Below are 16,507 nucleotides of genomic sequence, written 5' to 3' on the forward strand. Positions count from 1 at the left end.
GAAAGAGAGAGAGAGACGCTGCATTAGTCTGGTTCTTCAGAGGAGAGAGAGATGAAAACTCTGCACCTTTCAGCACTGACCCTGCTCACACTGACCGGTATGAATTATTACTGCTCTATTAGTTTATACCTTTCAGGAACGGGTAGAGTGTCCTAAAGATCATCAATTAAAATCAATGTATTTAGTGGAAGAATCAAATAATGACGGCTTTGATACAGTTTATCAGTTGATAACGCAGTTTTATGGAAGCAAATCTGTCTCATCAGACTTTGAAATATTACGACCTATGTCTCAAAAATCTGAAAGGTTCATTGAAGACACAATATAACAGACTATTGATGTCCTGAAGATGAAGAAATTTAACTCTCATCTGAGTCTGATGAGACAGATTTGCTTCCATACACTTCACCAAAAGACCACTGGAGTAAAAGTGTAAAGTCCACACTGAGCGGTGTGAATTATTGCTGCTGTGATTCAAAGATAATACACAAAATCTATATAATTATTCATTTTAAAACATTTCTAATTTAATATTTTTAAATATTTAATATAAACATCAATAAAGACTTGTGTAAAAGTCTCCTTTCAGAAAAACACCTCGAGTAAAATGGAGAAGTGTCTGTTAAAACAAAAACACTGTGGCTGTTTATTTAGAGACTCTTGTGTAAAGAAATCTTTTAACCATTTAAACAGCGCCAGGCCTCCGTTTCACATGAGTGTAGCCTAAAAATAATGCGGTAGATTTCACTGGTTTTGGTGTAAGTGTTGAGTAATGAGCCTCACGCTGTTAGTTTCATTTCCTTCAGTGAAACACTGATGGACCTCTTATTTCCTGAGTATTTTCAGATGGTTTTACATTTCCTTCTGCTGCAGAACATCAGGGAGAGAAGGATTCTAGTTTCTCTTCAGCCTCATCACCTCCATTCATTTTCAGTTCTTTATTCTGTAAAATATATGCTTCCTATTATAATCCTTGTTGCTGTGTGTGGTGTGATGTTGTTTTACAGCTTTGTTTGATGTGATAGTGTTGAATTAATGTGTAATTTCATTAATGTTAGATTCAGCTTTTGATTTTAGAGCTTAATGATTCAGAAAAACATATTTGTCACTCTGCTATAAACAGATAAACATATTTGCGGTGAGTCCAGAGCCTACCTGGAATCACAAGTGCTAACACACCCTGGAGGGGGCGCCAGTCCTTCACAGGGCGACACATACTCACACATTCACACCTATGGACACATTTGAGTCGCCAATCCACCTACCAACGTGTGTTTTTGGAGCATGGGAGGAAACCCATGCAGACACAGGGAGAACACACCACACTCCTCACAGACAGTCACCCGGAGGAAACCCATGCAGACACAGGGAGAACACACCACACTCCTCACAGACAGTCACCCGGAGGAAACCCACGCAGACACAGGGAGAACACACCACACTCCTCACAGACAGTCACCCGGAGGAAACCCACGCAGACACAGGGAGAACACACCACACTCCTCACAGACAGTCACCCGGAGGAAACCCATGCAGACACAGGGAGAACACACCACACTCCTCACAGACAGTCACCCGGAGGAAACCCATGCAGACACAGGGAGAACACACCACACTCCTCCCAGACAGTCACCCGGAGGACTCGAACCCACAGCCTCAGGCTCATTGAGTTATGTGACAGTGACACTATTTATTAGTGACACTAATACTATTTTAATTTATTATTTTAAAAAATTGTAGTTACCTCTGCTTCTTGTTTTAGATTTTTAAATAGTTTATTTTCTTAGTAGAACAACAGCAGTATGGCTTTCCTCACCATCTATCAGCACAAGAACTAAATCTCTGATTACATTTAAACTTCTGTTAATCTTCACCCTCCTCTCCTCTCTGATTCTTCTCCAGGTGTTTTCTCAGACTCCAGTGAATGGAGGGTGAATTACTCTGAGCCGATCTGTGCTGTGAGAGGCTCCAGTGTCAGTATCTCCTGTACTTATTCCTATCCTGGTCCAGTACATGAGGTACAGAGAGTTCTCTGGTGCTTATATCCTCAAAACAACTGTAAATACCCACCGTACGTTTATGACAGTGACTCTTCTACCGCTTCAGGAGGCTTTGAGTTTGTTGGAGACAAAAAATCCAACTGTACTTTATTAATCAGAAATGTACAGGTCAATAATTCTGGAGAGTATAGCTTCAGATTTATAACTGATATCAGTAAAGGTAAATGGACAGGTGCCCCTGGAGCGACTCTTGAAGTATCAGGTAATTATTAAAATCAAAATAAAGCTCCAAATTGTTCATGACTTTTTTTTAATCCCTGCCTTGTGCTTCCACTCAGTGCCCACTTTATCAAAAACACACACTTTGACTGATGACCACCTGTTTAACAGACACCCATTCACCACTGGTCACTTTCTGACTTCTTCAGTGTTATTACTGTACTATAAACGTATCTGTAAATACAAGAGAGGGGTTTCTGATAAAGTGGCCAGGCAGTGTGTGTGTGAAAGACAGAATACTGTAATGTGGTAATGAACTCTTACCCTTCGTTTCCTCATGTGACTCCTGTCCACTCTCTGAAAGCTCTGGAGCTGTGGATGTCCAGTTCTTCTGGAGACCGGACTCTAAAGGAGGGAGACTCTGTGAATCTGACCTGTGCTGTGAACTGCACTCCCAGCTCTCCACAGTTCGTCTGGTTTAAGAACGGAGAGTGTTTACATGAGTCAGGCTCCATTCTTCACCTCCTTACTCTGACTGTGGGGGATTCTGGGAATTATTCTTGTGCTCTGAAGCCAGACGAGTCCGTACGATCAGAACCAGTCCAGCTGAACATCGGAGGTGGGTCAAACAGCTCAGAATAAAGTAAATCATGTTAATTTCTAATTATGTATCACTGGAATACGGCTAATGCAGGTTTACTTTAATTCATGAGCTTCTGTTTTAACCAAATGACCTGCAGGTCGCTCTGGTGTTTCTTCTTCAGCAGGTTCATGGAGCTGGTTCACTGTTCTGGTCGTTGTTGGAGTGATGTTGGTCTTTCTAAACATGGCCATCGTTGTTGTCATTTATAAAAGGTGGGACTAAACGTATTCGTATAAATTGCAATGTGTAGAGTGTAAAAGCTAGATACGGACGGTGGACAAAAACATTTACTCAGTTTATGACCCATTTAGTAGTCATTCCCCTATGTAATGCATTTTTATAGCACTGTACTGAAATCAATAGGTGTCGCCCTGTGAAGGACTGGCGCCCCCTCCAGGTGTATTCCTGCCTTGCGCCCAATGATTCCGTGTAGACTCCGGACCCACCCTGACCCTGAATTGGATAAGCGCTTACAGATAATGAATGAATGAATGAATGAAATCAATAGGGATGTGGAAGGGAGGGTGGGGCTGGTTTTCTACCATATTCCAAAATTTACATAGTGTATTTTCTGCAGTGTTGAACACGGAGTAACAAAGACAGGGACTCTGTTCTCTTATTACAGCTCAGTGGAGCATCACAATGATTTTGAAGCTGTAGCTTTAAGGTGAAAATACTACATAATGTTCCTTTAAATATATTTTATTTTGTAAAATCAACAGGGAGATGTTTAGCTCCTCTAACAGTGGATATATAAAAGGGTAGGGGTTGAAATTGCTCTTATTTCAGTGAATGACAGAGCTTTGCTTTTTTAAACAGAGATTCCTGTGATAAAAATAGATTTTTAGGAACTGCTTTTTTATTGCTGACTATTTGATCATAAACTATTTTGCCTCTAACAGAAAGACGTCAAATGCTCAAGAAGAACTCAATAGAGGAAGTAGCAAGATAAACCAGGTTTGACTTAAATAAGCAGTTTTAAATTCAGACTCTGTGTTCTTGTGTTCTTTTGTAGCTGCTGAGGTGAAGTGAAATTAAAACACATTCAGCCTGTTGAGAAACTTTAGAGAAACAACTCAGTTCATATACATTTTAATGGATGATATTTAGTTATTTGCTGAGTTTAATATTTTTTGGGAAACAATCATGCTGTGTTATGGGCACAAAATTATTGTATGGCACTTTTGGTAAATCACTTATGTGAGTGATTGAGTGAGCATTAAAACCAGTGCTCTGGGTATTTCTGTTTGAAATAAGAAATAAAATGTGCCATAATCCACCCCTGCCCCCATTGTTTCATTTGCAAATAACTGAATTAAAATGACCATAGGCATTATATCTATGGTCTATCTGTGATGAATTCACACTTGTGATCAGACTTGTTTGATGATTTTGCAGACTGAAGAAAGTACACGTGGTGAACAAACTCAACACCTGCCTAACCAAGCTTCTCCAGCGACTGAAACCCTGCCGCAGGAGACAGACGTGACTTATGCCACTGTTAACATTACACAAAAACGTAAAAAACGGTAAGCACATATATAATATAGACAAAACATTCTGAACACAGAACAAATTTGATTGATCAAATGTTGTTTACATTCTCTCTGTTTACATTTTCTCTGTACATAATCTAGGTCAATTTCTATATAAAACAATGCACACAAATAACATGTTCATGCGGTTTTTGCTTACTATAACTTTTTTGTGATTACAGTACGTCCCACACAGTCCAGCAAGGAGTGGAAGATTCAGTTATCTATAGTGACATTGCCACCAAACCCATTCAATAGAAACGGAATGTCTCACTTTAGAACTTCTGTAGAAACAAGGGCAATGAGATATTAATATAATATATAATATATTACAACCATTATGCTTAAGGATACCAACTAAATCTAAACCTCAACATTACATTTTTGTAGGAACATATATCTTCCTTTGCTATGAGGTATATGATTTTTTTTTTCACAATTAAACTATTTATGTCAGATGTTTGTGCATTTTTGATGAACATGTAGCTACATTATATCAATAAACAGTCTACACATGGCTAAACAGTTTTGATTTGTTTGTTTGTTTTTACAGAAATCTCTTTTTTCTGCTATGCCATAGCAACAAAATGGAAAATAAAAATGCAGAACAATGTTATCAGTTGACCTGATAAGGATTAGCAAGATTAGCCTAGCGTAACTAAAACACCGACATAAACTTTGCTAACATTAGCTACATTCATTGTGTAATTTCTGTACTTTACTTACAATCTACAAAGAAGGTTAGTAATTTAAAAAAATAGGAATTTTTAAATATGATAAATTATTATATTTTGGGGGTTTTTTTCTGTCAGGGTACCACAAGATACGTGTAGACTTTGACCTTTGACCCTTATGTAAACTCCAAAAACATTTCCAAATGTGTTATATAAGTGGAGAAGTTTTCTGTGCTAATGTAAAAGCAACATGTTTTACGTAACGTCCAAAAATCAGCTTAAATGAAGTTAAACGTATTTTTTTTTTACTCTAGCCAAGCAGAGGTTAACATGGCAACAGCCAGACGACAACGCAGCTGCTGTATTCACAAAAACTCAAGCACAGAGGAGTAAAATAGTATAAAACTGCGAATTTATCTTCTCTAATAACACTACAGTCCCGTTAAAATGATGTTATTTCAGTGGGATCATTTTTAAGGAGATACAAACCAAGCCTAAAGCAACAAAATGCTCGAAATTCAATGTAAAACCGCAAGAACCAAATGTGTAAGTCTACTAAAGCATTAATACCATTTTAAAGGGTCTCCACATAATGTAAAGGCTTTTTATTAATGTCAGTGCAGCATTCAACAAGAACCATTAGGAACATTCATATCTTTCAACCACATATTATCTATATTTTATATTGGAGCGAACTGCAGTGAAACTTCTCAGAGCAGAAACTGAACCCTGTTCTTTACTGTGGATCATTCTGATCTGAAATAATAAGCTGGAGCTCCAGAGCCAGAGAAATGTAAACAGCTGTAAACTGGTCCATGTTACACTGACCACACCGGTCACTCTAGCTATGCAGTTACAGACTGTAGTTCATCTGTGACCCCCACAGAGCAGGTAAGAGTTGGGTGGTGGATCATTCTCAGTGCAGCACTGCCATCAGGTGGTGTGTTAGTGTGTGTTCTGGTGTTTGGAGTGGATCAGACAGCAGTGCTGCTGGAGCTTGTGTGTGTGAAAGACAGAATATTGTAATTGTTTCGTTCTTCATTGGTTGTTGTAAATAACAACTTGTGGATACCTTTGTGTGGCTTACGAACTTCTTTATTAAATCTCAATTTCTTTACAGATCCCGAATCCCCGCATATAATGTGCTACATGGCTAATCTTTTTTTCTACCCCCTGGGGTTCTTATTAATTATGTTCTAAACCAATCACAATCTATTATTTGCTAGCATCCAATCACAGTGTCCATATAATATTTAGGCAGTATCCAAGCCAACTAAGTAATTATTCTGTGATAATACACCCAAATGTTACAACTTCCGTTTTAAAAAAAAAAAAACCCTTGGGACTTAATACATATGTGCACTGGACAATTATTCACTGATAACGTAGAACAAGAACATTACAGTGGTTTTCAAACCTAAGGGCAGCGATCCGCCTACACCCTTCTACAAATTATAGATCCAGAATAACCCTGGGCTTGACTTGACGTCCTGATCTAGTACGATAAGAGTGGTGTGTCCGTTTCACATACTTGCTCTGGGTGACTTAGTGTAAGGTCAGTACCCTGGGTATCATTAGCTGATTCAGCAACATCACAAGTGGGGCTTTCATTCAAGTGTGATTCTTTTGTGCTGAGTAGGTGACGACGATTCCGACGATATACTGAACCTTCAGCTGTATGGACGTGGTAGGAACGAAAAGTATCTGCTGGGCTTAGAAACAGCTGGTTTCCATCTGCCATGCTCTTGGATTCTTATGATTTCACCTGACTGTAATGGTTACAATGGCTTTGCTGATCTGTTGTAGTATCTCTTTTGGTGGTAACATCTCTCTGCTCCCTTTTCCAGTACATTGCAGCGGGTAACAACTTTTGGCTGAAGCTACTTGTCCGTATTTGGAAGAATAGAGTGCAGACGTCGACTCATCAGCAACTGCGCTGGGGATTTGAAATTGTCCACAGGAGCATTGCGGTATTCTAAAAGACTTAGATATGGGTCTCTTTGATCCACTTTTGCTTTCTCCAACAGTGATTTTGCAATTTGCACAAACTTCTCTGCTAGGCCATTGCTTTGTGGGTAGTGTGGGCTAGTTGTTATGTGAGTGAACTCCCAAGCCCTAGCAAAACCTAGTAACTCTTTGGAACTGTACTGGGGTCCATTGTCGGATATGACTGTATCCGGAATGCCATGCCTTGCAAATATAGTTTGAGCTCAAGGACAATTGCTGGAGATGTAGTGGAGCTGAGCTTTTCTAGCTCAAAATACCTGCTGTAATAGTCAACAGCGATTAGGTAGTCTTCATTGTTCCACATGAACAAATCTGTGGCCACTACTTGCCAAGGTCTATCAGGTACCTTGTGGCTAATCATGGGCTCCTTAGCATTTGAGGGACGATGTTCAAGACAGATTGGGCATTTCCCAACCAGGTTTTCTATCTCCCTGCACATTCGAGGTCAGAACATGATATCACAAGCTCTTTGTTTGCATTTTCCTATTCCCATGTGTCCTGCATGAATTCTGAATAACATCTCAGTTCTGAGAGAATGAGGAATGACGATCTTCTCACCTTTGAAAATGATTGCTTTTACCTCAGACATTTTATCCTGGTGGTTCCAGAACGCAGTCACATTCTGCGGGCATCTCTTTCTCTCTGCTGGCCACCCATCCTTTATGGTTGTTTTCAAAACAGAGAGCTGTGCATCATTCTCTGTTTCTGCCTTGATTCTGCCAAGCTGTGTGCTACAGACAGGTAAGTTGTCATACAACATGTGCACTTGTACATCCATGCCTTCACAAAGACTCTTATCATGACACGGTATTGCCTTTCTGGACAGTGTGCCTGCAACAGGTATTTCCTTACCCGGTCTGTGTATGATTGTGAGGCTGTATCTCTTAAGCTGGAGAATCATCCTTTGTAACCTTCGGGGTGCTGCAGCAAGGGGTTTTTTCATGATTGACTCGAGGGGCTTATGATCACTTTCTGCTACAGTATGCTGACCATATACATATGCATGGTAACGTTTGCAGCCGAATAAGATGGCGTACAGCTCTTTTTCAATCTGTGCGTAGTTGCTTTCACTCACTGTGAAAGATTTGGATGCATATGCTATAGGCCTGCCCTCTTGCAGTAGAACAGCACCAAGGCCACTTTGTGACGCATCCACCTGGAGCCTAAGTTCTTTTTGTGGATCAAAATAGGCCAAAACCGGACCTGGTTCCGTCGTTACAAGATCTTTCATCTGCTGGAATGCCTCATCATGCTGCGTTTCCCAGGTAAACTCATTGGACTCCTTCAACAGCTGTCGCAGAGGGGCATTAATGGATGATAAATTGGGAGCAAATTTTGCCAGGTAGTTTACCTTCTCCAGAACTGCCTGAAGCTCTGTCTTGTCGTTCGGGGGCTTCATGTCTTTGACCGCAGCAACTTTTGCAGGATCCGGTTTTATACCAACACCAGTTAGGAGATGTCCGAAGTAACTCACTTCATTGGTTCCAATTATGCATTTTTCTGGATTCAGCCTGATTCCTCGCTCACGAGAACGTTGTAGTACTGCCTTGAGGTTCTCGTCATGCTCATCCTTTGTCTTGCCATAAACTAAAATGTCATCTACAATTGCGGTGACCCCATCAAGTCCTTCAAATGTTTCATCGATCTTCCGCTGAAACTCACCCTGTGCTGAAATTATGCCGGAAGGCAAGCGAGGAAACCTGTAGCGCCCAAATACTGTATTGAACGTGGTCAATTTGGACGATTCTTCAGTCAGCTTGATTGCCCAGTACCCTGATCGAGCATCCAAAACGCTGAAGAAATGAGCACCAGATAGCCTAGATGTGATATCATCAAGTGTAGGTAAGGGATAATGAGGTCGCTTGATGGCTTTACTTAGATCTCTTGGGTCAAGGCATATGCGAAGCTTCCCTGTACGGGGTTTTTCAACTACCACCAGAGCATTTACCCAATCTGATGGTTCTGTTACCCTGGCAATGATACCTTGTTTCTCCATTGAATGTAGCTCTTCTCTCAAACGGCTTCGTAAGGAGAATGGTATACGTCTTGGTGGGTATATTACCAGAGTCGCATCTGGCTTTAAATGAATTGTGCATTCACCAGGAAAAAGACCTATTCCTGTGAAAACGTCTTTATATTCGTCCATGAAGGATTGTTTACTGACTTGTTTGGACACAGATAGGACTAGCTTGATAAGGTCCATGTCTAAGCATGCTTTCAAGCCTAAAACTGGAGGGGCATGTGTCTCTACTACATAAAAGTCCAAAAACATTTCTTTGTCTTTATACTTACACGGTAGACAACACACACCTTTAACATCCAGTGTTTCTCCACCATAGCCAGACAATCTGAGAGATGTTGGCATCAAACTTGTTTTTTGTTCCAAGCTGTAGTATTCTTGTAGGGGAATTACATTGACTTGAGCACCGGTATCAAGCTTGAACTTTACCTCCTTTCTTTGTGTGCCAATGCCCACATATACAAACGCCTGCTCCCCTTGAGAAGTGTGACTTTTCTGAGAGACTACGCCAATAAACAGCTCTTCAATTACTGTCTCATCTTGTTTTTGTTCTCCCACTAAATGCACTGCCTTTTTGTGGCGGGTGCAGCAGACCCTTGCAAAATGATTGTATTTCCCACACTTTGAGCACTGTTTCCCTTTTGCGGGGCACTGTTCTTGTCTTCTATGTGATTTGTTTCCACAAAAACCACATTGGCAGGGTTTTTTTGCTCTTTATTTATGCCATATGCACCCGACGGTCGCTTTTCCTTTAAGCTGCGCCCACATTGAGGTGTGTGCCTTGATACCTGCCGGCTGACTGCGTGCATGGGCTGCTCTCTGAAAGTGCCTGAGCTTCCAGCTATAGTTTTAAGCTGAGCCTGTGCTATTTTGTGAGACCTTGCAATGTCTATTGCTTTATCCAAAGTAAGTTCAGAGCCAACACTAAGTAACTTTTCTCTCACTTTCGGCGAATGTATTCCAAACAATATTCAGTCTCTCACCATCTCTTCACTGTCTGTATAGTTACAGTGTTTCACAATTAAACGCAACTTGGTCAGGAATTGCTCAAATGGCTCGTTAGCTTCCTGTGCCTTCTGGTGAAACTTGTAGCGAGCAAAAATTGCGTTCGTTTTGGGTGAGACATGAGCTTCAAAACGGACGTAATAGGTTTCGAGTACCTTTGCTTCCTCGTCAGCGAGCGTCCATGTGTTGTAGATATCCCTTCTTTTTGCCTATCCACAAGAGGAGATACCTGCACCTTTCATCTTCACTCTTCACCTTGAGTGGGCCCGTGAACATAAGTTCCACGTGCTGCTTGAACTTGCGCCAAGCTTCCAGCATATTGCTACATTCCCAGTCCATGCGCGGCGAGGGAACTCCAGCGATATCCATTGTGTCTGTTTTGCTGTTCAGCGCGACAGTATTCCGTTTACTTCTAACACCATGTTTCATTCTTCATTGGTTGTTGTAAATAACTACTTCTGGATACATTTGTGTGGCTTACGAACTTCTTTATTAAATCTCAATTTCTTTACAGATCCCGAATCCCCGCATATAATGTGCTACATGGCTAATCTTTTTTTCTACCCCCTGGGGTCCTTATTAATTATGTTCCAAACCAATCACAATCTATTATTTGCTAGCATCCAATCACAGTGTCCATATAATATTTAGGCAGTATCCAAGCCAACTAAGTAATTATTCTGTGATATTACACCCAAATGTTACAGTAATGTGGTAATGAACTCTTACCCTTTGTTTCCTCATGTGACTCCTGTCCACTCTCTGAAAGCTCTGGAGCTGTGGATGTCCAGTTCTTCTGGAGACCGGACTCTAAAGGAGGGAGACTCTGTGAATCTGACCTGTGCTGTGAACTGCACTCCCAGCTCTCCACAGTTCGTCTGGTTTAAGAACGGAGAGCGTTTACCTGAGTCAGGCTCCATTCTTCACCTCCGTAACCTGACTGTGGGGGATTCTGGGAGATATTCCTGTGCTCTGAAGACAGACGAGTCCGTACGATCAGAACCAGTCCAGCTGAACATCGGAGGTGGGTCAAACAGCTCAGAATAAAGTAAATCACGTTAATTTCTAATTATGTATCACTGGAATACGGCTAATGCAGGTTTACTTTAATTCATGAGCTCCTGTTGTAAACAAATGACCTGCAGGTCGCTCTGGTGTTTCTTCTTCAGCAGGTTCATGGAGCTGGTTCACTGCTCTGGTTGTTGTTGGAGTGATGTTGGTCTTCCTAAACATGGCCATCGTTGTTGTCATTTATAAAAGGTGGGACTAAACGTATTTGTATAAATTGCAATGTGTAGAGTGTAAAAGCTAGATACAGACGATGGACAAAAACATTTACTCAGTTTATGACCCATTTAGTAGTCATTCCCCTATGTTATGCATTTTTATAGCACTGTTCTGAAATCAATAGGTGTTGCCCTGTTAAGGACTGGCGCCCCCTCCAGGTGTATTCCTGCCTTGCGCCCAGTGATTCCAGGTAGGCTCTGGACCCCCCGCGACCCTAAATTGGATAAGCGCTTACAGATAATGGATGGATGGATGGAATGAATTAAATCAATAGGGATGTGGAAGGAGGGGTGGGGCTGTTTTTCTACCATATTCCAAAAGTTACATAGTGCATTTTCTGCAGTGGTGAACACAGAGTAGCAATGACAGGGGCTCTGTTCTCCTATTACAGCTCAGTGGAGCATCACAATGATTTTGAAGCTGTAGCTTTAAGGTGAAAATACTACATAATGTTCCTTTAAATACATTTTATTTTGTAAAATCAACAGGGAGATGTTTAGCTCCTCTAACAGTGGATATATAAAAGGATAGGGGTTGAAATAGTTCCATTGTAGTTTGATTATAGAGGGAATATATATATAATATTATAAATAAATAATATAAAATGTTATAAAATAATATAAAATATTATATATAAATAATAAAATAATAATCCCTCTGCTGTGAGCTAAAGATCTCATGAGAGCATTTCTGTGGTGGTCAGATGGGGAAGGTTAGTTCTGCTATTTGTGGTCACTAACTTCTTCTTTTATCACCAGTTTCAGGCTTTTATCACGAACAGCTCTTTTAGCTTCAGTGTACTTACAGAAAGAACTGATGTACCACCCATACACACACACACACACACACACACACACACACACACACACACAGAGAGAGAGAGAGAAAGAGAGAGACGCTGCATTAGTGTGGTTCTTCAGAGGAGAGAGAGATGAAAACTCTGCACCTTTCAGCACTGACCCTGCTCACACTGACCGGTATGAATTATTACTGCTCTATTAGTTTATACCTTTCAGGAACGGGTAGTGTCCTAAATATCATCAATTAAAATCAATGCATTTAGGAGAAGAATCAAATAATGACGGCTTTGATACAGTTTATCAGTTGATAACGCAGTTTCTCATCAGACTTTGAAATATTACGACCTGTGTCTCAAAAATCTGAAAGGTTCATTGAAGACACAATATAACAGACTATTGATGTCCTGAAGATGAAGAAATTTAACTCTCATCTGAGTCTGATGAGACAGATTTGCTTCCATACACTTCACCAAAAGACCACTGGAGTAAAAGTGTAAAGTCCACACTGAGCGGTGTGAATTATTGCTGCTGTGATTCAAAGATAATACACAAAATCTATATAATTATTCATTTTAAAACATTTCTAATTTAATATTTTTAAATATTTAATATAAACATCAATAAAGACTTGTGTAAAAGTCTCCTTTCAGAAAAACACTTCGAGTAAAAGTGAAGAAGTGTCTGTTAAAACAAAAACACTGTGGCTGCAAGAAAAATATGTTTATTTAGAGACTCTTGTGTAAAGAAATCTTTTAACCATTTAAACAGCGCCAGGCCTCTGTTTCACATGAGTGTAGCCTAAAAATAATGCGGTAGATTTCACTGCTTTTGGTGTAAGTGTTGAGTAATGAGCCTCACGCTGTTAGTTTCATTTCACTCTGCTATAAAGAGATAAACATTTGCGGTGGGTCCGGAGCCTACCCGGAATCACTGGGCGCAAGGCGGGAACACACCCTGGAGGAGGCGCCAGTCCTTTACAGGGCGACACACACTCACACCTATGGACACTTTTGAGTCTCCAATCCACCTACCAACATGTGTTTGGACCGTGGGAGGAACCCGGAGCACCCGGAGGAAACCCACGCAAACACAGGGAGAACACACCACACTCCTCACAGACAGTCACCCGGAGGAAACCCACGCAGACACAGGGAGAAAACACCACACTCCTCACAGACAGTCACCCGGAGGAAACCCACGCAGACACAGGGAGAAAACACCACACTCCTCACAGACAGTCACCCGGAGGAAACCCACGCAGACACAGGGAGAATACACCACATTCCTCACAGACAGTCACCCGGAGCGGGACTCGAACCCACAACCTGAGGTTCATTGAGTTATGTGACAGAGACACTACCTGCTGTGTCTTTGTACCTCTCTGAAAAAAAACGAGATGAATTAAATTAGTCAGTAGTAATATACGTTTTTTTTAATTAAATGAAAATCATTTTAACTGCTTTTAAAGCGATAATAACAGCAGGTGCCTGACAAATGCGGGTTGGTAAATAGTTCCACATGTTGTGGTGTGTGGAAACAAAGCAGCTTCACCTGTCTTTTATTCTTCATCTTGGCAACATTCAGTAAAGCAGCACTGATTGTTCCGAAAGCAGGGTTTGGAGTTCTCTTATCAGAGGTGAGCAGGTTCTGATCCATTTATTGCATAACTGCCATCTGCAGAGCATCCAGAAAGAAACTTGTTTCTAGTCAACAGTTTATGATCTAAAATTTAATCTGAATAAAATGTGATTTGAACTAGATCTAAAACTATAAACTAAAGTCAGATTTCTTTTTAAAATAATGCCTTGTAAATTGTGATTCAGATGATGTTCAAAATTGAGGCCTTAAACACATCAAACTCGATGTAATACTAAGCTTTTATTGTTTCCCATGCCAAATATTCATATTTGATGAAGGTGTTTACACCGCATTCATTCCCTGGAGTGGGATTAAAAAGGTGTAAATAATTGAAAAATATATTTCATTTTGTTACTATTTAAATTTTTAAAAATTGTAGTTACCTCTGCTTTCTTTTGTTCTAGATTTTTAAATAGTTTATTTTCTTAGTAGAACAACAGCAGTATGGCTTTCCTCACCATCTATCAGCACAAGAACTAAATCCCTGATTACATTTAAACTTCTGTTAATCTTCACCCTCCTCTCCTCTCTGATTCTTCTCCAGGTGTTTTCTCAGACTCCAGTGAATGGAGGGTGAATTACTCTGAGCCGATCTGTGCTGTGAGAGGCTCCAGTGTCAGTATCTCCTGTACTTATTCCTATCCTGGTTCAGTACGTGAGGTACAGAGAACTCTCTGGTGCTTATATCATCAAAACAACTGTAAATACCCACCGTACGTTTATGACAGTGACTCTTCCACTGCTTCAGGAGGCTTTGAGTTTGTTGGAGACAAAACATACAACTGTACTTTATTAATCAGAAATGTACAGTTCTCTCACTCTGGAGAGTATAGTTTCAAATTTATAACTGATGACAGTAAAGGTAAATCGACAGGTGCCCCTGGAGCGACTCTTGAAGTATCAGGTAATTATTAAAATCAAAATAAAGCTCCAAATTCATCATTTTTTTTTATCCCTGCCTTGTGCTTCCACTCAGTGCCCATTTTATCAAAAACACAAACTTTGACTGATGACCACCTGTTTAACAGACATCCATTCACCACTGGTCACTTTCTGACTTTTTCTGTGTTATTGCTGTACTATAAACGTATCTGTAAATACAAGAGAGGGGTTTCTGATAAAGTGGCCAGGCAGTGTGTGTGTGAAAGACAGAATACTGTAATGTGGTAATGAACTCTTACCCTTCGTTTCCTCATGTGACTCCTGTCCACTCTCTGAAAGCTCTGGAGCTGTGGATGTCCAGTTCTTCTGGAGACCGGACTCTAAAGGAGGGAGACTCTGTGAATCTGACCTGTGCTGTGAACTGCACTCCCAGCTCTCCACAGTTCGTCTGGTTTAAGAACGGAGAGCGTTTACCTGAGTCAGGCTCCATTCTTCACCTCCTTACTCTGACTGTGGGGGATTCTGGGAGATATTCCTGTGCTCTGAAGACAGACGAGTCCGTACGATCAGAACCAGTCCAGCTGAACATCGGAGGTGGGTCAAACAGCTCAGAATAAAGTAAATCAGGGTTCTCAGACTTTCCCACTGATTTATCACTAGAACACCTCGACCAAGCAGTAGATCTGTGTCACTCCCTTCATCAAACAGCCTCAGAAACAGGTTTCCTCTGAGACACGGGAAGCTCCAACTCTTCTTTAGCCACAAATTTACTCCAGCTCCTGTTCTAACTGGATGATTTTTTTATTTCAGGTCGATCTGGTGTTTCTTCTCCATCAGGTTCCTCTTCGTTGTTGATGTTCACTGCTCTGGTCATCGTTGGACTGATGCTGTTCTTACTGACCCTGATCATCTTAGCTGTGAGCTGCTGGAGGTGGGGATAAATATATTTGCATAAATTACAATATGTACAGATTCACTATAAAGAGCCTTGTCCTGAAACACTCATCACTTCAGAAACCTCTGTGTTTGGCTGAACAGATGGTTTAATTCATAAGTAAATATTTTAATGGATATTTGTGTTAGCACTAGATGGAACTTATTTCATATAATATTATTAAAACTGGATCGACACTTACTTTGAATTTGTGGTACTATATTTTCTTTGTTAATTCTCAAGGTGTATTCCTTTGTATATATTAACAACAACACACACACATATATAACGTGCACATCATTTTTACTAACCATTATACTTCTGTGTTGCAGCCTTTCCCACAGTGACGATCAAGCAATGGTAACAGTGATGTACAGTGCCGTGGACACCCCACACATCAAATAGAAACTGAATAAACTCCATTATGTTCAGAATCTATCATGTGCTAAATTCCTGCCTGTAATTTCAGTTTAGAAACAAGGCCTATGTGTTCTTTATGTTACATTGTGCTTTCTCAAACCTGTGCAGCTTTATTTTTATGTAGTAAAGGTATGTATGTATTTTGTAAACATTAAAGTATCTCCCTCCCCATGAACAGTTTCTGAAGGTGTTATATCTTTTAAATAACTATAAGAATGTGGCTAAATGTATCATAAATAAACATCCAACACACATTACTGTTTTTTATATATATATATAGAAATCCAGTTCTTTTCTGCTGTGTCACACACCAAACTAAAAGACCTTCCATTCTTAACTGTATTTCATTCGCCCTCAGACAGAGCTAGCAAAACTAGCATAGCTTCGTACATAGCAATGAAACAAAGACACACATAGCTTCATAAATACTTCAACTTTGCTAG

General features: G+C 40.3%; 2 protein-coding genes across 5 annotated transcripts; both read left to right on the forward strand.

Annotated features, from left to right (window-relative positions):
• Positions 1–4,872, forward strand: LOC136710483 (carcinoembryonic antigen-related cell adhesion molecule 1-like). 3 transcript variants are annotated; one of them, XM_066686020.1, is made up of 7 exons: positions 1–97; positions 1,903–2,262; positions 2,584–2,838; positions 2,960–3,074; positions 3,765–3,819; positions 4,261–4,391; positions 4,580–4,872. In XM_066686020.1, exons 1-7 carry the CDS (start codon positions 52–54, stop codon positions 4,653–4,655), a joined length of 1,038 nt encoding a protein of 345 aa, XP_066542117.1. In that variant the 5' UTR covers positions 1–51; the 3' UTR covers positions 4,656–4,872. The 3 variants fall into 3 exon arrangements, with proteins under 3 accessions (XP_066542117.1, XP_066542123.1, XP_066542134.1); XM_066686026.1 differs by having other exon boundaries at positions 2,984–3,074; XM_066686037.1 differs by having other exon boundaries at positions 2,987–3,074.
• Positions 4,873–14,257: 9,385 nt separating this feature from the next.
• LOC136710497 (carcinoembryonic antigen-related cell adhesion molecule 1-like) lies at positions 14,258–16,062 on the forward strand. 2 transcript variants are annotated; one of them, XM_066686059.1, is made up of 4 exons: positions 14,258–14,488; positions 15,050–15,304; positions 15,521–15,641; positions 15,977–16,062. In XM_066686059.1, the coding sequence occupies exons 2-4, from the start codon at positions 15,064–15,066 to the stop codon at positions 16,047–16,049; spliced, it is 435 nt and encodes a 144-aa protein (XP_066542156.1). In that variant the 5' UTR covers positions 14,258–14,488; positions 15,050–15,063; the 3' UTR covers positions 16,050–16,062. The 2 variants fall into 2 exon arrangements, with proteins under 2 accessions (XP_066542156.1, XP_066542148.1); XM_066686051.1 differs by lacking the exon at positions 14,258–14,488 and having other exon boundaries at positions 14,957–15,304.
• Positions 16,063–16,507: the final 445 nt, after the last annotated feature.

The sequence above is a fragment of the Hoplias malabaricus genome, chromosome 1 (assembly GCF_029633855.1).
Source record: "Hoplias malabaricus isolate fHopMal1 chromosome 1, fHopMal1.hap1, whole genome shotgun sequence".
Lineage (NCBI taxonomy): Eukaryota > Metazoa > Chordata > Actinopteri > Characiformes > Erythrinidae > Hoplias > Hoplias malabaricus.